At 42.1% G+C, this 27955-nt stretch overlaps 1 protein-coding gene across 1 annotated transcript; it reads right to left on the reverse strand.

Moving 5' to 3' along the window:
• crfa4 (cytokine receptor family, class I receptor 4) lies at positions 1-27951 on the reverse strand. The gene is made up of 8 exons (XM_088914956.1): positions 27870-27951; positions 12342-12483; positions 11096-11265; positions 8239-8417; positions 6262-6415; positions 4584-4671; positions 3103-3172; positions 1-2113 (listed from the first exon to the last, which is right to left on the reverse strand). Exons 1-8 carry the CDS (start codon positions 27949-27951, stop codon positions 1340-1342), a joined length of 1659 nt encoding a protein of 552 aa, XP_088771082.1. The 3' UTR covers positions 1-1339.
• Between the last annotated feature and the right edge of the window lie 4 nt (positions 27952-27955).

A 27955-nucleotide genomic window follows, 5' to 3' on the forward strand; every position in this document is an offset into this window, starting at 1 on the left:
ATCGGACTTTTATTAGCAGCTATATTTTCGATTGAGATTTTATGTACTCACGAAGCACGTTATAGAACAGTGGATTTCTACTGTTTAATATTCTACAAAGCCCCGTAAATAAGAACAGTAGTGATAGACAATTGTTTTTAAGAACGTAAGAATGGTTACAAATAAAAAAAAAAACACCTTCAGCTCTTTTAGCCTGTTTGATCGTAGCTAATTGATCAAAAGTTCTGATCCAGCCATTTCTTGAAAAGAAGCCAGAGTATCAGCTTCCACACCAAGGCCTGGCTGATTGCTCCTTACTCCCACAAACCTATAGCAAGAAAGTTAAGGCAACCTAAAGTCCTACTTCTGTGGACAATATTCTTTAAGAAAAAAAAACTTGTGTAATTGTGTTCTATGTAAGTTTAGAGGCCAACATGCTGAAGTGAGAAATATAATCAAGTCATAGTGTGTTTTCAGCGCTAGTCCCATCTCGTTCATAACTGATTCATCACTGGATTTAGCTTATTAAGACCATGAATAGGAACACTGTTGACTATCTGACCACTTGGATGTTTTATAAAAGGCACTTATACACTGCAACTCAATACAAAACACGACAAATAATATCTTTATATATCACACTAAGAACACCAAAAACACAGATTTGTCCATTTCATTCTGAAGAACCTGACGTACTTCATCTCTTCTCTTCTAATTCCCTCCCTGGTACATCCCAATATCATGGTAGTCTCCTGTGGCCTTTCAGTGTAGCGTCTTTCAATGGGCTGTGTGTCCTCGTCATGGAGGACAGACTCCAGTTTCGCAGTTTTATTGCCTTGCCCTGTACCAAACTGTAGCTGAAACACAGGCTCAAAACACCCTCACAGCACACGGCCAGTCTTGTCTGTAAGGCTTGCTTCAATTCCTCTCTCCTCCGTTGTTTTGTTACAGCGGATCTGTGTGATGAATGAATGCAAATTTCTGTTCTCTTTAAAAAAAAGTCACTTTACACCTATTAGGAAAAATCAAAAATTGCTCTGACTATTCTAATAGTAATTCTCTGACGTATCTAATCTCCTATACTGGGACACTTAAAAGCAAAAGAGAAAAATGGTATTCCAATATCCACACTATTTCAGATCGGGCTGATTGTCATAGACAAAAAAAGAATGGCTTTAGAAACACCAACAGGAGAAAGTGAGTCGTTTGGCAAGAAGCGTCTGAAAAGAGGAGAGTAGAAGGGTACGGCAGAGGGCACTTTGCATGGTCCAGTCAGAGGCAAGCGTGGCCGACGCACGAGAAGCCAGCCTGCTGAAGAAAGCGTGCGCAGACGTGGGTTTTTTTTAGCTTTTGCCCGCTCTCACATCTTCCCCGCCACGGCTGGCGGCAGTAAGGGCACTGCCAGTTCGTTCTGCTCCGCGCACAAGTAGGCATCACACCGGCCGCCCCTGGCGGGGCTTTCCTCCTCCTCCTCCGCAAACACGCCCGGCTGCAGGCGCAGAGCTTCCACTGTGGTGTAGCTGTCGGCCGCCCCCCCCGGAAGTCTGCTACAGGCCTGAGCGGCCTGCTTGACCCGTCCAGCCGCGTCGCTCAGCTCCAGCCGCCTTGTGTCATCTGCACCGCCGGGGGAGGCCTTGATCTCTCGGTAGGCGGCCTGCAGCCTGTGATCTGGCAGGTGGGGTACGAGGTGGACCGTGCCGTCGGTGCTCACGCCATTGACGCAGGTGTAGAAGTCCATCGTGCCCCTGGCTGGGCTGATAAGAACACTGTAGCCCGTGGTGGGGTGGGTGATGGCCTCAAAGGACTTCTCCACATCCATCGGGGTCTGGAGGCCCCATGTGGGCTTCTCCCTCAGTTCCTGCTCACCTGGGCTTCTCTTTTCGCTTTCTTCAGCGTGGCCGACTGCCGGCAGCTGCTTCTCCCTGGCCTCCCCGACCTTCCGGTCAAAGCTGCTGGGGTGCTGGACACTGGGCTTCCTCCTGAACCCCTCTTCCCTCGTCTGGGCCAGCGGCGGGTCTCTGAGGCACAGGCCTTCGTCCGCGCTCACCTCAAACCAGGCGTCTTCCTTGTACTGCGGAGGACTGTACCCGTGGAAGGAGGAGAAGAGACGATTGATCTCATCAATTTTGCCCTTCTGGAAAAAAAAAATGGTACAGAGAAGCAGAGTGGATATTATGCAGGAAACAAAGTGAATGACGTCTTTGCGTTTCCAATATCAAGTATCTAAGACTGACGTGAACGAATACGTGATCTTCTTTGCAGACTCTAGGCTTTCAATTTAGCATGTTGAGTTTTGTTTGCATATTTCACTTGGATAAATCTAATAATCCACAGCATATACAGTAAGAACACTTGCCACATTGGTAAAATCAACGACTTGCTAAGCTCTATGAAACAGTCAAGTAAAAGGTTCTGTGTTGCAGGATATTCGTTAAGTTCTGTAAATACTTAAAGAGCTGTTTCTGCTCTGACATTTTCTGTTTTCAGTTTTACTCTGCTGATATTTGACTTAAAAAAGATGAAAATACTGATTTTATATCAGGATACCATCAAAACACCTCATTTCTATTTATCAAAGCAGAAATAAACTTGTAGGCAGACTTCACCGGCAGCTAACTCTGAGCTTCTCTTGTCAGAACTCCTGCGATTTTGTTTCACTGATGTCAAATTCCAGAAACTGTGCTTATGATACATTATTGATAAGCTTTTTCACTGCAACATGCAGTATAGCCTTTTCCAAAAAAAAAAACACTTGGCTAATTATGATGTTCTGAAATTTGAGCAGAAAAGTGATTAGATCTCTTGATATAATGATCTGATTTAAATAAATGTCATGATTTTGTCTTGCAGTAAGCAGGAGATGTTCTGATGATGCATCGTGTCACACAGAAACAATTTAATCCTTAATCTTACAGAAAACGAAGTTCAGAATGGCCTAAAAAGGGGCTGATATACACATTTGCCTAATAAAGGGTTCCCTGGTTTTGTTTTCATTTCTTCCTTCAAGTGCGAGGTATTAAGTCAGGTATTGCTCACAGGATGGAAATAAAAAGCCCTGAAGGATTGCTTTACTATGGATCAAGAGCGAGATTATCATTGCCGACAACTAAGAGGGAGTTTTACCTTCAAAAGCACTGGATCAATCCCTCTGATTCTGGGTTTAGGAATTGGAGGCAAGAGAAAAGCTTTAATCCTACCAGAAAAAAAGAAATCAAAGCAGAACATTAAAGGCTTTTTTTCTTCTCTGTGAAACATTGATTTTTTTAAAAAGGCTGTAATCTGCATAATGCATGGTGCTGTAAACCATAGCGAGTCCAGAGAATTTCCTCACCTTCCATCTGATTCCAATTCCTTTTAAGCAGTGAATACAGTACATTGAAGTGGTCTCAGCTTCATGTCTACTGAGAAATACTGTAGTTCAGTCATCAGTTTTTAAGACTTTTGAGTCAAAGTGGGTTCTTCACACCTATTGTCCTTACACTCTACAAAGCAGAGTGAGCATTTGTGCATCAGCTTCACTTACAAATTAAAGATTTGGAAACCATTTACAGCATGTGGCTGGGTGTATTAAAAAACACAGTATTCGAATAATGCCCTAACACGTGTTTTAAAACAAGGACTGAACAATGTCATATCGCATCACTTTTAGTAACTGCTTATGCAATTCAAGGTCAGTGCGGCCCAGAGCCTATCCTGGGAAGCACTGAGCTCAAGACAGGATACACCCTAGACAAGACGCCAGTCCATTGTAGAGCACACGCAGACACAGACACACACACTCACACCTGCGCAGTCTATACAACAGCCAATTAACCTACCCATATGTCTTTGGACTGTGGGAGGAAACCCACAAGATCCTGGGAATATGCAAACTCCATGCAGATAGCACCCCAGGAATAGAAACCAGGACCCCAGTGCTAACCAGTGCACTACCATGCTGCCCAGGACTGAAGAATGTTTTTATTTTAAAACCTTTTCTTCTTGAAAGAAACTATCCTTTAAGTTCTTCCTTTTCAGCTTTTTTGTACTGTACATCTCTAAATGACCTTGCAAAAAAAAGGCATATAGTTCAATATTCTGGCTCCTAAATAACATTTTGAAAATTAATTTCTTTCAGTTTCAAAGAAAAAAAAAGTATTTCTCTGGCCAGCTACTGAGACTACACACTTAACACTGACACGTCATCAAATCAAAACTTTTCTTTAGTTATAGTCTAGATGTATTTTATTTGATCCCCAGTGCATCCTGGAATGGCAAGCATTGTGAAGTATTATGCCTTTCATTTCTGTTGCTGTTTTGCTGCTATACTGTGTACTGTACCATGTTATCAATTCAAGCTCTACTGAAAGAAATTAAGTCTCTTGTTTTTGCAAAGAATGACATTCTACTAATGCAAATGCAGGATGTCTTAACCTTGAAACCCTAAGAGTTTACGTTCTTGTTTCTGAAAATTGATTGGTTTCCAGATTTTTTACACACTGTACTGCCAAGGCTGTGTAATACTGACATCTAGCTATGGAAAAACAAAACAACCCCTACACACAAGGTATTTTTATAACAGCCTTTTCACAGCATGCATCTTCAGTTTGGTGAATTGCCCTTACCTCTTGCTCTGCGGTACTATACCAAATCCAATGATCAAGAAAGCCATAACCCCAACACCAGTTACTAGTATCAGTGCCAGCATCTTGTCTGTGATGAAAAGAGAGAGATACATGGTTTTGCAAAAGACAGGGAATGCTTTGTCAGTTTAGTTATGTTGAAAAATAAGATAAGGGCCTGTTTGTACACTTTTTATATTGCAACGTTTTTTTATCCTTGATCCACCAAGCTGTCCTTGGCAGCCTGATGATTTGTGCTGTATTACTCTTCTCCCTCAAGCAATCCTCACTATAGTCTTTAGATTAGCGCTATATCTGCCCAGTAACCACACTTGTGCCATACAGCCGAGACGCCCTTAATTCCAAACCTCCCCCTCATAACATTTGTTCAGCATCCTCAGAAATACCAGACATTAGTGCAGTGATGCTTCACTAAAGAAGCAGTGGAAGAGGATAATTGTTTTAAATGACCTTACTCCTTTCTGTTTAATGTCCTAACATTAGTCCTCTGTTGCATCCTTCTCCTCTGACTAGTCTTGGAAGTGAGAAATCCTACCGTTGGAGCACTGTACAGGTTAAACCACAAAAGTACCCATCTGGTTAATCTTATTTTAATGGCATTTAATGGCATTTAGTATTAAATGTCACTGTTCACTACAAAATGTCACACATTTAACAGCAATAGATTTGTCAGGATGAAAAATCAGCCAGTGCTAAGAAGTGGTCCTTCTATTGATCTGAGATCGGTAAACAAGCAATAACACACAATTAAATCAAATACAGCAGACGTTGGACTTTCGTGTCCATTTTTAATACAACAACTTTTTACACCATCTCTATGACTTTCCATGCTTCGGTTGTCATTAAATCTGAATTATTTTTTCTGAGTAGTGCTAAATTTCATACTTCCATTTTGTATAGTACATGACAAAGGCACTTAATAATAATAATTCCTTACAATTATATAGCACTTTTCTGGACACTCCACTTAAAGCTCTTTACAGGTAATGGGGATCCCCTCCACCACCACCAGTGTGCATCCCACCTGGATGATGCGACGGCAGCCATAGTGCGCCAGTACTCTCACCACACAGCAGCTCTCAGCGGGCAGGAGAACAAATCAATGAAGCCAATTGATAGATGGGTATTATTAGGAGGCCATGATAGGTAAAGGCCAGGGGAGAATTTGGCCAGTACACCAGGGTAACACCCCTACTCTTTTCAAGAAACACCATGGAATTTTTAATGAGACAGAGGGTCAGGACCTCCATTTCATGTCTCATCTGAAGGGCAGTATCTTTTTCTACAGTATAGTGTCCCCGTCACTATACTGGGGCATTAGGACCCACACAGACTGCAGGGTGAGCGCCCCCTACTGGCCCCACTAACACCTCTTCCAGCAGCAACCTGAGCTTTCCCAGGAGGTCTCCCATCCAGGTACTGACCAGGCTCACACCTGCTGAGCTCCTGTGGACTGATAGCTGTGAGTTTCAGTGTGCTGATGTAACCGATGGCAAAATTTGTCATCATGGTGCAAGAGAAAGCTACTGAAAATGGATGCCTGGAAAAATCACTAATTCGATGTCCTGTACACTTAAGCTGTTCTACATGTGCCTTTCTCGATCCAAACCGTGTCGCCGCTCAGGAGCACTGCTGATTGTCTGATTGCTGGGCTGCCCACCTAGGCTCTGTCTGGGCGGGATGGTAAACGTGAGCAGGCGGCTCCACTTGCTCCACAGGGCGGAGTTCCGGGACTTGCAGCGCACTCTCACCGCGTAGCTCCCCACCGGCAGGTCCAGCAGCTCCAGCCTCGGCTCCCGCAGCAGCCCTCTCGCCTGCGGCAGACGAAGAGAAACCGGGAGCCCCCCCTCAAAAACGAGCCGGCCGAGGTATCTGCCCTGCCCTGCCCCTCTCCGGCACAGAAGCGCCCTGCTGCCACCAAGGGGGGGAATCCTGGAGTGTTCTCGTAATTACGAGATAGATTCGATCATATCGGCGTACGAACAACCTGTTAAATTTGCAATGACAGCACCTACACGCTATCGATGGGTTTGTTGGCACCGTGGGTTTAGTGTTCCGCTCGCAGTTACGAGAGAACTCGGGATGTTTGTTTTCCTTGGTGACAGCAGTGCGTTTCCGACCGTACGCCGGTGAATTGTCGATGATTTGCTGGATTTAAATCTCAGTGATTTTCACAACGTGTGCCGTGTTGTGTTTGGAAGCGAATAGTTCAAGTGAGAGCTCGAACCTTCGAACACAACAACACTCCTGCGGGAGAAAGACGTTTATTTTCGCGTAAAAAAAAAAACACGCAAAGAAAGATCAAAAGTTAAATAACGTGGATCACATCAGTATGTACTGAGCGAAAACCCATCTCAATATGGAGTCGTGCAAAACAGCATTTATGTGTTAACCACAGACCTGTGGCAGAAGGTTGTGCGGTCAGCCGGGGCAAAATTGGGTTATTATGGTCTACATGCAAGTTTTACACCTGGCACAAACCCAATGCAGTGTGTCACTCCCTGTCAACACCATCCCCGCTGTGGAGCATGGTGGTGCCAGCTTTATTTTACTGGGGTCTCAACAGCAGGGACTGGGGTGCTTGATTAGCCTGAGGGAAAAATGGATGGATCAAAGCACATTTTCAGAGGAAAGCCCTGCTTCGCTCTGCAATGGCCTAAAACTCTGATTTCTTTGTCAGTTTTCAGCAGGACCAGTGACCCAGAGCACAAGGCTAGAAATGGGTAAAATGGGTGTAAATTGGGCCATCCTTGTGTGTTAGGTTGGTAGAAACTTTGCTTAAAAGACTCAGGGATGTAATCACTGCCAAGGAAGCTCTACCAAATATTGACACAGGAGAGTGAATATGTAAGAAAGTAACATTTTGAGATGTAATTAAATTAAAATTATTCTTTGAAGTTTGTTTTTCTGGAAACTTCACTCAAAGCTCGTTACAGGTAATGCGGACTCTCCTCCACCACCAGTGTGCGGCCCCACCTGGGTGATGCGTGAGTACACTCCTCACACACCAGCTCTCAGTGGGCAGGAGAACAGAGTGATGAAGCCAGTTCAGAGATGGGGATTATTAGGAGGCCATGATTGGTAAAGGCCAATGGGAAATTTGGCCAGGACGCCAGGGTAACACCCTCATTCTTTTCGAGAAACGCCCTGGGATTTTTTAATCACCACAGAGAGTCAGTCCTCGGTTTTATGTCTCAATCGAAAGACGGCGCCTTGTTTTACCGTATAGTGTCCCCGTCACTATACTGGGGAATTAGGACCCACAAAGACTGCTGCAGGGGGAGCGCTCCCTACTGGTCCCACTAACATCCCACTAACATTCCAGCAGCAACCTTAGTTTTTCCCAGGAGGTCTCCCATCCAGCTACTGACCAGGCTCACACTTGCTGAGCTTCAGGGGGGCTGCCATTGTGTTGCAGGGTGATATGGCCGCAATAGACTGAAAAAAGAATATCTGTCTCCCTCCAGTTTCCCGCTGTACCTGCAGAGTGTTTAACCAGCATTACATGAGCCCCACAGTCACTGACGCAGTGGACTCACTAGGACTAAGAGCTGGTCGGCTTGTACTCGGTCTGGCCTCCGCACAAGAAACAACAACGTTTCAGGCCGAGTCTGCGAAGGAGAGTCCGGGCCCTTACCTTCCAGCCGTGGGACTCGGACTCGCGGCGGAACTGGAGCTCGTAGACCAGCGTGAGCCAGCCCACTTCCACGTCGGCCGTGTTGGGGTGCCTCCACGCCACCACCACGGTCCGCCCCGCGCCCTCCTCGCTGCTGTTGGCGAAGCGGTACGTCAGGTTCACCGGGGGGTCGGGCTCCACTGCGGGAGAAGAGCACAGATCCGCGGAGAAGCGGGATGAAGTTCCGGCTCGCGAGACGGGAGAACAGGCGGGCCGTCGCCCTGGCAACCCGCGGAATCTGACATGGCGCTGAGATGCAGCGTGGGCACGAAAAACAACTTGATGAGGCCTGGACAAACATTCTTCTTTCTATTTTAGATCAGTACCTGGATATAAGGGCCTTGGGATTGAGGAAAGGTCAAAGAGTTCACCACCTCCAAACAGATTAGTCAGACCTTTTCCTTCATTCCAATTGTCCACCTTTACAGTTAGGGGGACTTTTTCATGGATGCATGACAAAAAGACTCGTTCAACATGCAGGTAAGGGCCCTGCAGTCCAGATGCCTGTATTTACTAGTCTGTGTTAGGGTGGTGCAGTCGGGCTAACACAGCTTCAGTTCCACAGGACAGGGGCTGGTCTGATGTCAGGCTCTCCCGGGAGAGTCGTCAGAGAGCATCAACCACTCCTGTGCTGTAGGAGCAGAGTGCAGAGCAGTGTGTCTCATAAAGTGAAAAAAGGAAGATGCTCATAAGGTAAACGTTTTGGAGGAAAGCAAGTTGTTTTATTCCTCTCTGCTGATGGTACAAAGGCGATATGGGTTGATCGGCAACTGATGGGGGAGAATGAAAATAAATACAATTTGCAATTAAATACAAACCTTCGCCGTTCACCATCTTGCATGCCCACAATATGAAAAAAACCCAGAGAATAGGCTTTAAAGAAAAATATTACAGAACAAAGATTTCTTCCGCACTTTCTTACAGCAGCATGCAAGTTTATGCGAGCGATTTTAAGCACTCAGGTGGATTATAAATACCACGAGGTATCCTGAACCTTTATAGTTGTACCTTTAAATGCATAAATTATACCTAATGGCAAGCAGGCATCTGTAGAAGCAGTATTGGGGATCAGAGTACACACCTGAGTATCAAAAGCAGGTTTTACTTCGTATTCACAGGTACACATAGGTTCATTTGTCTTAATGCTTTACATTATTTTCATTACACAAGGGTTTCCAGGGTGATAAATACTGATATCATTTTAATTTCAGATATATCTGTGTCATTTGACTTGCTCACTCATTTCCTAAATTCGGTATATGGTGTAAAGCTGTGTTATATCCTAATCAAATTCCCATGATTTGGCTGAACATGCAGTAACTAAAATAGTTACGTTGATACTTTTTGTTTCTGAGTGAACATGTACAGATAATACATTTGAAAAAATTATGATGACAAATGATGAACAGCCCCTCTTTACAGGCTAGCTAGGCATTTACCTTTCATCACAAATAAATAATAAACGACCAAACGGATTCACACATGAAGGAAAGGATTATGTTATGCAGGTATTCACCAGCACTCGACAAGCTGCGTTTCAGTAATCGAGTAGCAATACATTACTTACAGTCACCCTTAACTTAAAACTTACCAAAAATGCTTTAAATGTGAATACTCTGAAGAGTGCTGTAAGGCAGTACTGTAATTAAACAAAAATGAATATTACAACTTAACCGCTTTTAATACAGTACGCGAGCCTGATTAATAGGGCAAATAGTACCATTAGCACTCAATAAGTGTTTGCTGTAAACGCTCCATTGTGGGAAGAGATGAGATTGCACAGCACGGCATATCATTACTCTGTACTGAAAGGGGATGTTAATTACGACTGGAATGCCCTACGGAGATCATTAAATCTTTCCTAAAAATGCACTTCATGTTTCTCTTTAAGAAAGTGTATGCACGGCACAGAGGAGCAATCAAATTAAGTGGGCAGCCTAGATTTATTTCATATGCTCTTAAGAGTGCTTACGCATGAGAGCAGGCCATTTGGCCCTCCTAACGTATTCGGTAGCTAGTATGCAGTTGATCCCAGGATCAATCGACCATGCATCTTGTGAAAGAAGCCTTCAGCTTGTGGCGGAGCGGTGGCTCTGTGGCTAAGGATCTGCGCCTGTGGCTGGAATGTTGCCGGTTCAAATCCCGCAGCCGGCAGAGGAATCCTACTCCGTTGGGCTGACCCCAGGCTCTCTCTCCCTGTCTGTGTGTCTCATGGAGAGCAAAGCTGGGGTATGTGAAAAGATAATTCCTAATGCAAGAAATTGTAATGGGTTAATAAAGTGATGTTCAAAAAAAACTACATGGTGGTTGATGGGCAGCTTGTTCTACACTCCACCAACCCTTGACGATATCTTACTATCACATTAGACAATTTTCCATAACTTCCCTTCATACTGTATAATGTATATGCCTTTGACTATATCCTAACATTTTGTTAGCCTTTTTTATTGCAATACCACATGATCGATAAGGTGTATATATTTGTCTGCATAAACAAGTCTTTTTTTATGAGTAGCCTCCTCCTGTTCAGCATTTTCCATTTTGTATTTATAGTTTGCATTTTTACTGCCTGTAGAATTTTGCACGCAATTGTGTGTGTGTCAAATGCCATCAGCACCGTGTTTGTCTTCAATTTTATCGACATCTTTTTAAATGTAATTTTGGTATCACCTGCAAACTTGTTTGCTGTCTTGGCCAGCATCGATATAAATTGAGAAGAGCAGTGGTCCTAGTACAGATCCCTGCGGTACTCCACTAGTTACATCACTCGACACTGAAGTGTGAGATCGGCAGAGCGGGCGGATTTCACGGGACACACCTATGTCAGCCACATCCAGGCAGTGCTCTTCTGACGTCTGGGAGCCACGACTGTTCTGGGCCGTCACATTGAGACAGTACAGCCACCAGATCACAGTGTGATCTCTGTCAAAGAAGCAGCTGTTCCTTCCTCCTGTCTCATAGTCAGGGCATTCCTTCCTTGGTCCATTTCTAGAAAACAAGAAATAATTTACAGCAGTGAAAACAAATCTTATAACCCACTGACTGTGGATAATGAAACAGTAAAGTCCACAGCTGGTCACTACTTTCCTACCAGACTTTATATAAATTTGGCAAGTGTTCCTATTATGAAAAAGAGAGGCAGCCAAGAATTTAGATTTGCTACAGACAGATTCCTTTTATTTCACTATCCATCTCGTATATCTCTTAAAACTACATATTTCATAGAAGGAGTGATTAATATTACACACATTACAAAATGTAGAAAAGGTACTGTATGATGGCGGTGTTTTTGTATTTGTAAGTGCTTATAAATGCACAAATGTTGATGAATTATTAGACTAGAGAAAGAAACAAAATTCACCCAGTCTCAAAAAAATATTTCTTCCTTATTTTACATGGCTACATTCAGACATAAAACACATATGAAAGAAACAGAACCATTGAGCCTTGAAAACATTAAAACCACTCCTGCCCTTTCAAAGGTTTTTAGGGTATCTTGATAAACGGTTATTATCAAGCAGTAGAAAACAGCTGAAGCCACAAGTGTGAAATGTCACCCAGGACAAAGAAGTATGCTTTTGCTTGTGATGATACTAAATGGAAAAAATAAACCTTATTACTACAGTTCAAAAGTAGAGATCAGATTGCTTTATGATGTTTCTTACATTTCACTTATATGCCTCTATTGTAACTAGTAACTACTTCTGTTAGCACATCTAAACCAAAGTCATCGCTGCATGTCAGGAGCTGATGAGGTCTACGAGCCAACTACAAGCTGCCAGGCCTGCTGTTAGGACGGTAAAATGTAAACCTAATTAGTACAGTTTAAAATTAGAGATCAAATTCATTTTTGACATGTCTTAGATTTCACAGATATTCCTCTCGTTATTGATGTGAACAGTGCGTTTCGAGCAGCAGTGCCCGCAAACAGGAAGGCGTGTATTTGTACACAGCGCTAGCAGGGTTCGAGGTCTAGTTCTGAGGCTGGGGTGGGGTCAGTTAGGGGTATTCTCACTGTGTTCCTTGCAGCTGTGGGAAGGCCCCTGCCCGTGTGCTCCTCTCACCCTATGGTGTAGGTGAGTGTGTAGGTGGTGTTGCTGAGGCCCTCTGTGGCGTTGCTGTCTGCACTCCACCAGCAGGTGAAGGTCTCCATGTCAGGGGAGCGGCAGTGTTCAATATGGGGCTTGGCAGGCATCAGGGCAGCATCTGGAACAGCAGGGCACACTTCAGTTACAAAGCAAGCATCTCCAGCCTTGCTCTTCACTGGCTCCAGGCTAGGAGCCATCAAATCACCACGTTGGGAAATTACTCCAGGTCAACGGCAAATAAATTATTTATACAGATTCCTTGGAACCAATTCTCCAGGCCTCATGGGCAAAGTACCTTAATTGAGTGTGACGTGATTAATTAATAACTTACAAGCATTCCCAATGTTTCGAAATGAATGATTTAGGGTGACCTAGAAAACTGGGCTTTCATGAGACATGTGACAGCTGTTTTACATGGTGTACCAGAAAAATCAAATATGCACATACCGTCTAAACAGGACAGCGTACATTTCAGATTTTTACAGCTTTTTAGTATTATTACCTACAAATGTAGAGACTGTTACTGTCCCTTAGACAAAATATATAACTAGCAATAGAACCAAGCTTAGCTTCCTCTCTTTTCTTTGTAATTTTACCATCGGCTTACAGAAAGGAAACATTTGTACATTAGCTTCAGAGGCCCACTGTTTTTAATTTTTAAATCGCTGGTTACACTATCAGCTTATGAACATGATAAATTGCGGTAGACACAATCTAATAAAATAAAATAAGGTTACTATGACTTGAAACAGTAACATGTTGTTTCTCAAACAAAATCCAATCCACGTTTTTAGAAAAAGCACAGTGACAGAAGGAGAGAGATTGGACCAAGCAGTCCAGCGATTAAGGTAAACGTCTGGTTGTCAATAGTTTTTGAAGTCTGCCATAAAATTTGTTGTCGAGGTTATGAGCAGCAAACAGATACTGCATTGATTCTAGGTCCTGTCTCAGGTCGATGGTGTTTGCTGACCGAGGAGTTATTCCTGCTGGACAGATGGTCCATCTCTGAGGTGAGCAGCTCTCAGCCAAAACAGCCTTTCATTCCAACACGCTTCTGTTGACACTTCTAAACCAAAGTCATCTCTGTGCTTCAGGCAGTTGATGAGGTTCAGCCCAGATGGGAGCAACCAGGCCTGTTAAGACTGAAGATTCAAAAGGAAGTGGTAGAATTCCGCTATGATTTAGCACGAAGATGTTTCAGCCATTTTTCATTTCAAACCCTCTTTTCATCTTCTATAAGAGCTGGACATAAAGCAAATTTGGCTTCTTATGAAAAGCCGTTAGACCTGATGTTTTTGTGTCTTGTGATAGACCCATTTCTTCCTCCTTTAAACTGTAGAGGCTTGTGAGGTCTGAGCATCTAACCTTCTTGATTCCGATACCTTGGAAGCTGGCTGCCTACACCCCATTAGCTGATAAGGTATGGGATCTTATCTCTTCCCCAATAGGAAGGAAGACACGTATACACAACAGATAAATGTAGAAATTCCAGAAGCCACCAAAGACAGACATCGGTCTCAGAATACTGCACATAGCCACCAGATGGCAGAGAGATCCAGGTTTTACAATTAGACGCTAAGCCGATAAACCAAACTGAAGAAAAGCCTGAAAACATTAATAATAAATAAAATGATATTCAAATTCCCTTTACTTTTTTAGATAAAATAGTTTCAAGGGATTAATGTTAACAGTTTCCATTTCACAATTGTATTATTCTGAATGAAGTAGAATCCGGTGGAAACAGCGCAGGCCAGGAGCACCGGTACCTCAAGACAAACTATTGGATTACAATGTTACAAAAATCCGCCCTTGATAAGAAATCGCAAATCATCATAAATAAAATGTAACACCAGGGAAACTGGTGTAAAGTATTATGATTTTTTCTCTAGAGGAAATTCATGCGTTGTTTTTTTTTTCATTTGGAAAAGTATTTAAAACGTTGTTCGTAACTTTTACAAGAAACCAAAACCATTCCAAAGACGGATTTAAGATCTTAATGCTCTTTTAAAGTAAGATTTTTAACCCTAAGGTAAACGACGACTGAATTCACACCTTATTTAAATAATCGGTTAGTAAGAATTACGTGAAGAGGGATCGCCGCTTGTTGGTTTAACTTGGTTTAAGTCTGAAAACAACCACAGGTCCAAATTATGAAGTACCATTTTCATTCCCACCCTCGTACTGACCTTAAATCTGTACCCTTCTCTTTCAATTAATCCAGTCACCTCTTTTCATCCATCAACGTCCCGCGATGTGATTACATGGATAATTGCATTAGGAAGAAATCCAAATTCAGAAACCACACAGCTTGGACCCGAACCACCGCATTGTTCCTCCCGAGAGGATATTTAATTTAACGGATAATTACATTTTGAAAATAAAGGTCAGCATGTTCGTTTTTCAATACTACTTCAAAGGCGGTTCAGATGGAGAGAAAAACATAACAGGAACAACACCGAAGTTTATTTGGATAGTGATGGGCTGTTCTTGATTTTTACCTCTGGGAATCAGTTTTTCGTAGGCAGCTGTTATCCTGTGTGTGAATCGGTTATCTTTCGGTTAAATGTAAATGAAATAAAGAGTTAGGTTATACAGACCCTCTAGAAATACCTAGAAGATAATGCGTAAGAGGTACAATAACATTTACGCATAGTAGGGTATCAAGCGCAGAACAGCTTGGAAATGTTTTCTAATAGGTAAAGTGCTTATTCTAGATAATATGTATTCTAAATACATAATTGGCAGACTCCTATTTTTACGACAACAAAATTTAGAATACATGAAATTTTTATTTTAAAGAACTATCTTTGATAAAACTAGGATTGTGCTAAAGATCTCCCAGCAACAGCTTTGCAAAATTGGTGGTTTGGAAGGGTGGGATCTATTCACTCGACTCACGTTATGCAATCTTAAAAACAAATATCATTTTAAAAACAAACATCCACTGCTTAATAATAATGTGTTGCTTGATGAATACTACACTGACAAAAGTTCAGAGGACAGAAACAAGTGTGTTCCGTGATGCTGCAGAGTATTAGACGAATTTCAATATCAAAGAGGATTAATTGAAAAATAACTCTTGAGTTCGTGTGTACGGATTAAATGTAGTTCTTGAACTGATCATTCTCTTGCTCCTAGAGGTTGGTGCACTGATGTATTGGAAAAGACAGGAAAGGGGTGATGGGCTGCATTACCTAAAAAAATTACCTATATATTTAATATATTTCAATATGTATTCAGTCTGTTACAATTAATTCATATGTGAATTCTTCTTATGGAGTTTGTAAAAGAATGGGCGGGAATTTCAATGTACCGAATATTTCATACTGCTCATTAGTTTCCTTCATTGGAAAAGGTTGTAACCACTTTATTGCACCATAAAAAAAACAAAAAAAAAACCTGAATGAACTACAACTTGGAAACAGTAGCCTCAAATTATTGGCGACTATGAGAAATGTGGGGGCTGTGTTTGAGCCCGACCTCTATTTTGATGCTCAGATAAAAGCCACCTGTAAAGTCTTTTACTTTCTAATCAGAAACATGGTTTTAATTTTACTGGGTTCTTTACTTGATTGCACTGCTGCCGAAGCTCTGATTCAAGCCTTCATCACCTCTCGGCTGGATTACTGTAATAACCTTTACAGTGCTCTCCCTGCCAGCTCCCAAAACAAACTTCAAGCCCACATAGCTTTAGGAGCCAGTTATCAATATTTGAAGATCCATCCAACCATTTTCTAGCTATTTTAGTCATCACAGGGTCACGTGGGAGCTGGAGTCTCTTCCTGCAAACAACGTGTGCAAGGCGGGGTACACCCTGGCTGGGACACCAGTCCACCACAGGGCACACACGGACACAGACACGCACACACTCTCACCAGGGCCAATTGTCCCAGAAACCTATTAACCTGTACGTGCACCAACCACAGAGCCCTGTACAAGGAGGTGAGGGGGCAACTGATCGTCGAGGAAAGGCTGGGGAAGTGTAGCGGAGCTAGTGCGGTGACGTCAGCCCTCACTGCGCCTAGCAGGGTCCTCAGCTGCCCGGGCTGGGGGAGGTCTCCTTTAGCTCACGCGGTTGGTGCCCTGTTGCGTTACACCAGAGACCTGAGTTTGCGCCCCAGGTGTGGGGGCCGGAATGGGTGGCGGAAGGCACGACCACGCACAGAACCATGACTGTCACAGAAGGGAGTTTGGGCCCTGTACAGGGAGTAAAGCAGAAATCCCTGTTCACTGAGCTCCTGCTCCGCGGTTTCCAGGCCGGGACAGGGAAATGGACAAACGTAAGTCCGGTCCCATCATCCACTTGCGCTGGTTGAAAATGGACAACCACCTCTTTTAGAAAGTTTATTTTGATGGGAAAAAAAATGTGTGTATTATAGGTTAACAGTTAAAAAAAGACGTGTCTTTGGACTGTGGGAGGAAGCCAGAGCACCTGGGGGAAACGCACACAAACCCAATGAGAACATACGAACTCCACACAGACAGCACCCCAGGAAGTGAACCCAAGGACCCAGTGCTATAAGACAGCAATGCTGAGCACCCCACCAACATGCCGTCTGCATTTGATCACCTGAAAATAAAATAAAAATTTCTGCTTAAGCAGAAAAGACTCTCAACACAGCCGGAATATCAACTGAATTCTATCCCATTTGACATCCCAAGGCGTATTTCTTGAGGCAAACTGGAAATTGCTATCTGAGTGCGCACCAGTCAATATTGATTGCTGTAACTCGGCTAGCGAGGAGCGCTGTACAGTATATAAATAACAGCTGGCCTATTTGGTCAGAAGAGATCTACTGCCTCCAGAAATAATACCAGTGAAAACAATGTTACTGAGGGCAAAAAGCAGTTCTTCCACGCTTCTGTTTGAAAAAAAAAAACATAACACAAAGCCCCACGTAAGGTTTTTTACATGCTGTGATGGAGCAGTGGCCTGAAGGGTACATAATTCACCTTCAGCAGGAGTAGGAATGACATCGGGGGTCCCAGTGTCTGTCCTGGAGTCCCACTCACCTGAAAACCCAACGCTGGTTTTCATTCCAGCTGAGCTGAATGACCTCATTGTATCCTTAATTGGACCAACAAGGTGCTTGATTGGATCATTTGCGACTTTGTTCTAATCAAGAGTTTAGGATTTTATGTTGCCTACGGAGTGCAGCAGCTGAAAGGCAACCTGCGATGCGTTTCAGACCTGAGAGAAGGCAACCAGTTCAGAGCATCTTCACTATCGAGTCAGCCGGTTAGGGGTCCAGTGGTAGAACGGGGGTCTCGGCTGGTATACAGACTAGCAGGGAATGCATGACTCTGCCGGAGTGGTTTTCCATTACGACAGGAGCTGCCAGCTGGGGTCAATCCGGGTCGCTCGCCGCCTCAGAGCGCACTGTTACAGCCCAAGGCCAGGTCTCCTACCACAGCAGAACCCAAGATCATCTGGTATCAAGGGGCATCACTGTCTGTAACAGGCTCATACACACTGAGGGCCCTTAACACTGGCATATAAGGAATTGGTATCTGGTTTTGGAATCCTCCCTTACTGAAACTAGAGGTACTGCCAGTACAGTCTCCAGCGCAGAAGCGCTGTACATCTCTCCACACAGCTGTCACGTACAGTAATAAACACAAACCCCATAACCAAACATGAAGTACACTGAAAACTTGCATATGGTTGAGTGGGAAACCTCAAAGATAACAAAAAAACCCAAGAAAAAGCATGCATGTATTACTCCCCACTACACATGCTTATACATTCTTATTTCTTCTGGGGTTATCATCAAAGAAACAATGAGATTTTCACTAGGCGGAGAGTTATCGCACACTATAGCCTTAAGTCATATCAGAACCCTCCACTTGTTAACTTCTGTTAGTTATATAAAATAAAACAAAGTCCACATTGCATCTGCAAAAAAAGAACAAGAGAAAGTACTTTTCCTTCAATCACTTGCATAACCATAAGAAGATGAAAAACAGTTAAACCAGCCCATCTGTTTGCTGGTTAGTTGTTAATTGTTACAAGGATCTCATCCATCCTTTTCTTGAAAGTGAAAGTACCACCTGTTTTCAGTTTTAAATCCAGTTCCACACAGCTTCCACTTAATAATAATAATAATCCCTTACACTTATATAGTGGAGCTTTTCTGGACACTCCACTCAAAGCTCTTTACAGGTGGGGACTCCCCTCCACCACCAGCAGTTTGCAGACCCACCTGAAGGGCACCAGTACACTCCCCACACACCAGCTATCAGTGGAGAGGAGAACCGAGTGATAAAGCCATTTCAGAGATGGGGATTATTAGGAGGCCATGATTGGTAAAGGTCAGGAAAAATTTGGCCAGGACACTGGAGTGACACCCCTACTCTTTTCTACAAATGCCCTGGGATTTGTAATGACCACAGAGAGTCAAGACCTCGATTTTATGTCTCATCCAAAAGACAGACTACTTTTTACAGTAAAATGTCCCTATCGTTAGGCATTAGGACCCCCTACTGGTCCTACTAACACCCCTTCCAGCAGTAACCTCAGCTTTCCCAGAAAGTTTCCCATCCAGGTGTTGGCCAGGCTCACACCTACTGAGCTTCAATGGGTTGTCAGTTGAGATTTGTAGCGAGATATGGCTGCCGGCACATGTAGCTTCTGGTTTGTGTTCCACTGTTCAATTGAAAGAAATCCGCTGAGTCGATTTTGTCAGCACCTTTGAGAATTTTGACTACTTGTATCAATGATAGTCTTCTCTTTTCAGGACTAAAAAGGTTCAGTTCCTTCAGCCTTCTGCACTTGTAATTCAAGTAGGGAGCTGCGTTAGCAGCTGCAAAGGGACAAGTAAAGGTTTATTCCATACTGAAAACAGAAGAAACGAAACACACGGTTTCGGCTGTGGAGCCTTTTTGGGTGTGCACTTGACTTGTTCTTTTTGCACTTGTCTTGTTCTTTGTGCACTTGTTCTTCCGCTGTGCACTTGTCTCCTTGAGACTCCGTATTGACACAGGACAGTTTTGCCAAACGTTCCACTAGGTAGGACAGCTCAGATTTTCTATCAGGCTCTTCTGCTATATTGAGTCAAAAAAATTACCTTGTAACCTTTCTTTTACAGGCTCTCTGGGACATCCTGCCAAGGGGAGTGTTGTGTTTTCCTAAGCCTGTCAGACTCAGTCACTGGTGAAGAACTTTGCCAAGGAGAGCCTCAGGCAGAATCCCCTCACCACAGGGGAATGATACTTTCTGCACATGTGAAGCTATACATAAGTAATTTCTTTTTATAATTTATATTGTCTTGTGCAGATATGGGACTACATTATAGTGTTTTTCCCAGGGTATGAGCATTTACAGTTTGGTAGAAAGAAAAAGAATCTGTTAAGCAAAAAACTGCTACTGAGGTCAGCATTTGTGACAGGCTTTCTGTTACCCCTGTGTGTACCCTGTGTAGGATAGGTGTGAAGGCACATGTGTGTAGTCCTGCCTTGTGCCCTGATTAGGAATTAAGTGTCTTTTCTGGTGAACGATGGATGTGTCATACTTCTCAAAGTGTTTTCTCTGTACTTCCAGTGAAGAGAAACAATGAAAACTGAAGTTTTATCTATAAAATCAATTGAATATAACATTTGGCCACTTAAGACAACTGCTTTGTATAGGTGTAACTGTTTACTTATAAGATAATACCCTTATCACAGAGCAGTGGCTCTGTGGCTAAGGCTCTGTGCCTGTGGCTAGAAGGTTGCTGGTTCAAATCCCGCAGCTAGCAGAGGAATCCTACTCCATTGGGCCCCTGAGCAAGGCCCTTAACCCCAACTACTCCAGCGGTGCTGTAAAATGGCTGACCCTGTGCTCTGGCCCCAGGCTCTCTCCCTGTCTGTGTGTCTCCTAGAGAGCAAGCTGGGGTATATGAAAAGATAATTCCTAATGCAAGAAGTTGTAAAGGGTTAATAAAGTGATGTTATTGTTATTATATTATTATTATTATCACACAAATCGAACCAAAATAAGAATGGCAAAACATTGTAATTCTTTTAAAGATGGGTCAGGGTTTGGAATCTAAGAACCAGACCCACCTCATGCGACTTTTCCCAGGATTTCCCCATGACAAGTGTGTAGCTCTAGTGGAGAGAAATCTGGGGAGAGAATTTTAATTGAAGGACTTACTGGGGGAAAAAAAAAGAAATGAATCACAAAAGGCCCCAAGTTGCGGGATGTCTGAAACAGTCACATCAATTAAGTGTAGAAGCAAAACTCCTGCTGTTTTAAGGGCTTAAGGGCACGACCACCCAAAGGTTCCCCAGGTGAGAATGTTAAAATGATCTCCTGCGACAGAAGCTTCTGCAAATTGAGAGAAAAATACAATTTTACAAAAAAATATAAAAATCCTTTTGGGTTGCCTTTGATTTGGGGGGTTTGAAAACAGGAAAATGGTAAATGGACATGGAATTCCCTTATTCCCCATCATTGGAACAGCTGGAAGAACTGGTGTCTGTCTTCAGGCTCAAGCACACACAAATGTTTTGTCAGTGTACACTTCAGAACTTTCCCAATTTATACGTAAATGATTAAAATCCTTATTGACATACATACTATCTATTTAAAAGATGGTATTACACTGTACATTAGAAGAAAGCTTTGAAATTGTTTACATTTTTATTTCATGTTCTCATTATTTTGTTTTCTGTTTATTACATTGTAACAACAATCCTGCCATAGTTCACAGAGTGTAAAAGAGCAGTTAATCTATTTGAGTATATTAAGTATGCATTGCCTACTTCAGATCAGCGCAGCATTGTCTAAATTAAATGTTGCAAGGGGAAAATAATGATGATAATGGAATGTGCTTTTAATGGTCATATAACCATAACTAGAGATACCCTGGTACTCAAGTTCTACGTATTTGTGACGTGGTTTTGTTAAAACCACATCCACCTTGCATTCTTGAAAGTGGCCAATCCTGAGTCAGAGTTTTGTACAGTAAACACAGCACATGTACAGTATCAAATATTTCTCTCGCAAGAAATACAAATGTTACATTTGTCACAAGAAATACACGTTACATGAGCATCTACATGCTTGCAGTCTCATCAGCTTGTTTGCTTTTCTACAGTCAAATAAATGCCAGCCCACAGATATACAGTAAGAGTGAAATAAAGGTGATAGGCATATTCTCAGGGAGCACCGAACACTTTTAAACACACATCATTTTAGGAGATTAGTACTAAAGAAATCTAGTGATGAAATTCTACCTTGTTTACTCCTTGCAATTCTATTGTTTCATGCTTTACAGTAATCCACATTCTATATTGTAGTGCCATCAACCAGTACGAGGCTTTACAAAACAAAATTAAAAACTGCAGGCTGGAAGAATCATTTTCACAGTACTTTGGATGGATATTATTAATAAAATGCTACTCATGAACCAAGTCTTTACAATATTCATGTGAGATTTATATATTTAACAGAACCAAAGACAAAATAAGACAAAAATGAGTGATCATAATAAGCATCTCAATACCAGGCAGTAAATACGTACATCATGGTGCTGTCTTCCCAGATCTCTGGGTGGTATAAAAAAAGAGTGTAGTCATGCTGGGAAGGATTACATATCATGGTGAAAACGTTGTAGGGCTAAAAGAGATTTCCATTTTTAGAAAAGGAACTGAGTTTGAATATAGAGTAAACAAAGGCCAATGGAAAATTTGTACTGTAGGTTTTAATCTGGTTGTTAGAAGTACAAATTTCAGTTTCATAAGAAAATGAATAACGCATGTGATGAAGTATTCTCTTTGTACTCCTAAAAACCCTTGCCACATAAAAAAGAACTAAAACTAATTTGTGTTCTGGATAAAATATCAGCAAACTTTAAAAAGATCATAAGAATCAAATACATATTCATACATTCTCTGACCCGCAGTTTTTCTCATCTGCTGCGATTGTATCACGGTGCTGTCCTTGGTATAACAAGTGACCACATAAAAGGGTTAAGGTCAAATGATTAATGGACCACAATCCACTGCACAGATCTATACACTGAAAAACAGAAGGTTTTATGTGCCTGGGAAATGTGTGGAGATGTGGTTGCATGCCACATTTACAAGTATTACAACAAATGTCAGTCTTGATTTTTGAAACCATCACTACAGTTGAAGTTATGACTTACGTCTAACTGGCAAGACAGTCTTGTTTTGCAGAATCCTTTCTGAGGAATTTTGCAGAGTTGGGGGGGTAAGCAAATACAAGTTTAATTTGAATCTTAATACAAATATATACTTTAGATATCCATCCTCTTGAGCAAACCAGCTAGGCAGTCAAGTTCTTCCATTAAATACTGTGGCTGCTGAAAGCTATTGAGGAAATACAGGCACTTTTTAATCCTTTTCAACCAGAAAAGACACTTAGAATCTCCCACTAAAATAAGAGCAAACAGGGTCTGAAAAACATCTCTTCGGGATTGCAGGTCTCTTCGGGAATTCAGTGCAGTTTTTATCTATTTCAGTAGCTTTTAAATGTGAAATATTTTTATCCGTGCAAGTGTACCATTTCTGGACACAACCGCCTCCTAGCCCCTCCCATCTGAAGTTCTGTTTTGGGCTGATCTCTGTCACATCTTGCACGACATCCATATTATATCCTCTGCTCTAGTATTGACGATCATTTCCGTAGCCTTACATCTAATAAATATTAAGACGTATTGGTCTTAATTTCTAGGTTGTTTTTTTTCATTGTTTCTTCCTTCTTATGGATGGGCGCTAAGCAATTTTCCAGTCAATGGGTAGTCAATAGAAATTACTCCTGTCCTAAGTGACTGATGGAAGACTTTTACTAAGGGATTTTGAACCACATCTTGCTTCTTTAAATACAGCTGAAAGAAGACCTTCAGGCCCTGGAGATGTGTTTATTTTAAACACTCGTATCTAGTAAGAACAGATTCTTCTACTTCTTCAAATATTATTTATGATGGAACTTTGGTTTTGCTTCTGCTCGAGACATACTGTTGATTTTGTTCCTTGGTAAACAAATGAGAGAAATATTAGTTTAATGAATCAGCCATTTCCCTTTCATTGTCAAAACATTTCCTGTTCCTGTCTCTGAGAACTTTATTTCATCCCTAATTGTTTTGCTACTGTCAATTTGAAAAAATAAAAAAAACATGTATTTTAGCTTCCATCCAATAGGTTTTTTTTTAACAACTGTGACAACAGAACCTCTTTGACGTGTTATTTCATATACTGAAAGCAAAACAAAAAACATTTGCTGTAAAATTTTGTAGGTGTGAAAATTGAAACCATATGTCTTAACAGGCTTAAAGTACACTAGCGCATGTAGAGAAGATGAATAGTCACTGACCTGCAGTACCCCGAGAAAACACTCAGTACATAAAGGATTAGGAGCAGGATTGTTAAGTCTTTATTACAGTACCCACACAGGAACAGTGGCTGCAAAAAATTACACTCCAGGGGGCAAGCACATCTTTCCTTAAATAAACCTTATTTTTTGTCTGTACAGAACAGCAACATTAAATTGTAACTTTGCAGCTTTCCTCCATTAACCTGTCACCGAAGTAGGTCACATCAGAGTACAATCTCCATGGAGGTGCTTTCAGAGTAGAGGAGTAGAGTAGAGGAGTTTATTGGCATATGTACACGTACTGTACATTGGAATCCTTAATTGTGCTGATCTCTCGGGACACACACAGCACAAGAGACAGCACCACACAATGTACTGTAGACGACAGGAACAATAAATATGTTGTGGAAAAATAAATATGTAGTAGTGAAACCAAAAGAAAAAAAATGGTAGACTAGGTAGAAAGAGCGTAGTGCAGATGTATATTAAGGCATTGCAGTTAGCTATTGAGGATGTGCATTGCAGTGGGGTAGAAGCTGTTCTTCAGTCTAGTGGTCTGTGCTTGAACAGTGTGGTACTGCTGGCCAGAGCACAGGCGGGAGAACACACAGTTTGTGGCCGGGAGGCTTTGGGATCCTGAATGATGGATTGGGCTTTACTGTGACAGCGGACGGTGTGAATCTCACCGATTGATGGTCAGTCACATCCTGTAAACCTCTGTGCCATTGCCACAAGCCTTTGTAGTGTGTCTTTGTCATGCATGGTAGTACTGCTGTACCTCACAGTGATGCCACTAGCGAGGACACTTTCTATGCTGCTGCAGTAAAAGTTCATGAGGAGCTGCTTCCCCACACCGCATTGCTTTAAGCACCGCTGAAAGTGCAGGCGCTGTTGTGCCTTTTAAAGACTGGCTACAGAGGGAAACAGAAACTAGTTTCCATTAGGTGCATAACGGTTTACTAACAACTGGGTTCCTCCTACAACAAGAGCAGGGTAGAACAGGAATTGTACATGGAGCAAAACTGTATCCAATGCCATTCCCTCGGACCAAATACACCACACGTTATCCCTTGCTTTCACTGCTGGAAGAACCGTTCTTGAATAAATGGGGCATATTTTTACCATGATCTCTGCAGCTTTGCAGATGCTACAGAAAACTGGCTCTTTTCCGGGTTCAGAGGGCTTGAGTTGAGCAGTCGGCAAAATAGGTCAGGAATCAGTGATGCAACCCCTCTTTGTTGCTGTTGGGAACAGAGCATCGGAAAGACCTCTCGGAACAAAGAGTTAGTCTTCTGTCTCAGGAGAAAAAAAAAGGGCTTAAGAACAGAAAATGAAACATCGGTTCCAGCTGGAAAACTTAGTAACAAGAAGCCATTTGGCCCATGTAGCTTGTTTGTCAGTTGCTAATTGCTTGGAGGATCTCATCCAGTCAATTCTTGCAAGAAGCCAGGGTATCAGCTTTGATAACACGGCTACATAGTTTATTCCAGACTTGCACAGACCTTTGTGCAACACAATGTCTCCCATTCTTAGTTTTAAAAGCACTTTAACGTTTATGTCCTCTGCTTCAGGTTTAAGAGGCAAGACACTGAAGAAGGCAACTGGGTTGACTGTCAACATCTTTGGGGAACTTTGAATGTATCTAGAAAATTCAGGCACATCAGGAAAAAATTGCAAAATGTAATTGCTCTAACTATTTGACTAGATTTACTTATGTAAAGGCATGGTAGCTTTGGAATTTAAGCCATTGGAAATAAATATAATTTATAGCTCACATTTCCAATTTATCTTGATAGATTAAGATCTCCAACAGCTGCTGATGCACAAGTGTCTTTACAGTCAGACTGATGAAAGAAACAGTGTAATATTCAGCTGGAATAAGCAAATCATTCACCCATGAAAGCCTGCCGAAGCTGTGCAAATCAATAAACCAGTGATGCAAAAATCTATCTGTCCATGTGAGAACTAATTTTGTGTCCATCACACAAGCCGGCATGAAAAAAAAACAGATTGTGGTATACAGTATTTAACCCTTTAACTCTTATAGTAGATTTTCATTAAACAGGTATCCTTTCAATTGAGGGACACAGCAGATGTAGAGTTCAGAGGGCTGAAAAAATGTGTATACTGAAACAGAAAAGTGATGTTGAAAGAACTATGATATGGCTCATGAAAGAGTTGAATGTATGGTTCACACATTCAACAGATATTTTTTAAAACTGCTGCAAAACTAAAGGTGAGAGTTGGAGCCAGTATGAATGAAACTGTCAAAACTTCCAATAATTCATGCTGTTACAGAACTCATTGAATATCTGAATTTCAACTTGTGTTAAATGGCCTTCACCCTTTATGTGTATTCATTTAACCTCCAAAAGCATGTCTACTAAGAGCAAGGAGCTTAGCTCTGGCAGGCGCTACATCATTACATCTGTATCTTTGCTGCTCTGCATAAGCGTGTTCCCACACTTGAGGACAGCCAGGAGCTGCACAAAGTACTTTTTCATGGGACTGGTTTTCATTTGGGTCTTGGGACTGATTTTGGCCTGGGGGCATCTCCAGGCTCCACATTCCTCCCACAGTTCAAAGATACCGCTGAGATTAATTGACATCTTTAAATTGCTGCTTAGGAGTGTGTGCTCTGTGATGGCTAGACATCCCCTCCAGATACAGACCCCTCTTGCATCCAGTGCCTGCCAGGTTCCTAAGCCACTTCTACCTAAAGCAGTTAGCGTAAATGAATAAATGGACATATAATCATTCATTTACATCGCCGCCCTCCAGATAGCTTAGGGTCCACATTCTTTTAAGACCTTACTTGTTATAAGACACACTTCATTAGACCGTGATGAGTCAAACATTAGGCCTATTTCCACACTTCAAACCAATTAAGGTGACATCTTAATTAAGGAAACATGACAGCTGATACATCTGATTCAATTTTCGATTTAAAAAAAATACATTGTGCTTAATGTAATATTTCTGGGTTCATTCAGCCAAACAATGCTGCCCCATCTATGGTGAGCATCAGAAGAAATGTGTTCTTTGTATGTGCAACAATTTCACAGTGCTATGTTCAGGAAAATGACAAACTTTTTTGTAGCAGGTGCATGCACTGAAATTTTAATTTAAAAAAACATGATTGCTAAATGAATTATGCTGATTCACATTGACCTACCGGAGGTTTACTTTGAAAGTCAGAGGTTAGTAATGCATGATCAGGTATAATGTTCTGCCACTGGAGGCAATACAGAGCGTACTTCTACATTCTTTCCACAAGACTTCAGAAGCTGTCTTGTGCTACAGTGTCCCATTCTTCTGCTGCAGTCTGTACTCTGAAGACTATATGTCACACATCTTTCCAGCTCATCGCAAAAGGCTCAGATCTGATGAGCAGGGCATGAACTGTGGCAGCTGAGCAGTGCCCTTTCTCATTGTGCAATAAAGCCGCTGTTCCATGAGCAGGATGTGGACGCGTGTTGTCCTGCTGAGATGTTATCATGTCAGGATGAGCCCGTAGGAAGGGCATCTGCAGCCCAGCACTTCAAATTCAAATTCAAACAGCTTTATTGACATTTATGGACTGGCAAATTACAGTGTTGCCAAAGCACATACAATCAATACTCTATCTATATGCATTTACAATACAAATACATCATAGGACATTTACATACAACATAACACACAGAACATTATTGAGAGACAGCTTCACTGTTCCTCAGGCTGTGACAGGAGGTCCCATACTGGGTTGCCAGCTGCCAATCTTTGAGGAGTCTGACCTCGGTAGAAGCAACAGCATACTGGGAATCAGAACTTTTACACAAATGTGAAGCAGAAAAATAGGAATGTTCCAAGTTTATTTATCAGTGTGAATTCAGCTGAGCAGCATTGAGCAAATCTAAATAGTAAAAGTACTTTAGGGTTATGTTTTCATTATGCACAATCACCTAATTTCCCTCAGCAGTAAAAACAGAGCTACAGCTTCTTATTCTTAACATCATATGTAGAGATGTGTTGTGCATTAGACACCTGTTGGGGGACAGGTGGGTCTGTGTGGCTGTTCATTGCTAATAGCATTGGAACTTCCCACCGTTCAGACAATGGTTCCTCTCCGGTAATTCTGGAAGGTCCCATTTTTTTAAATTAGGAATCAACTTCCACCCGCTTTTAATTTTTTCCTTGCTTACCTTCCTCCTTCCCTCCATGTGTCTGAATCTCTTTGCCTTTGCCTGTCGAGGCCAGGTGGAGGAGCAGCAGGACGAGAATCATTCTG

The sequence above is a fragment of the Atractosteus spatula genome, chromosome 4, assembly GCF_055471065.1.
Source record: "Atractosteus spatula isolate fAtrSpa1 chromosome 4, fAtrSpa1.hap1, whole genome shotgun sequence".
Classification (NCBI taxonomy): Eukaryota; Metazoa; Chordata; class Actinopteri; order Semionotiformes; family Lepisosteidae; genus Atractosteus; species Atractosteus spatula.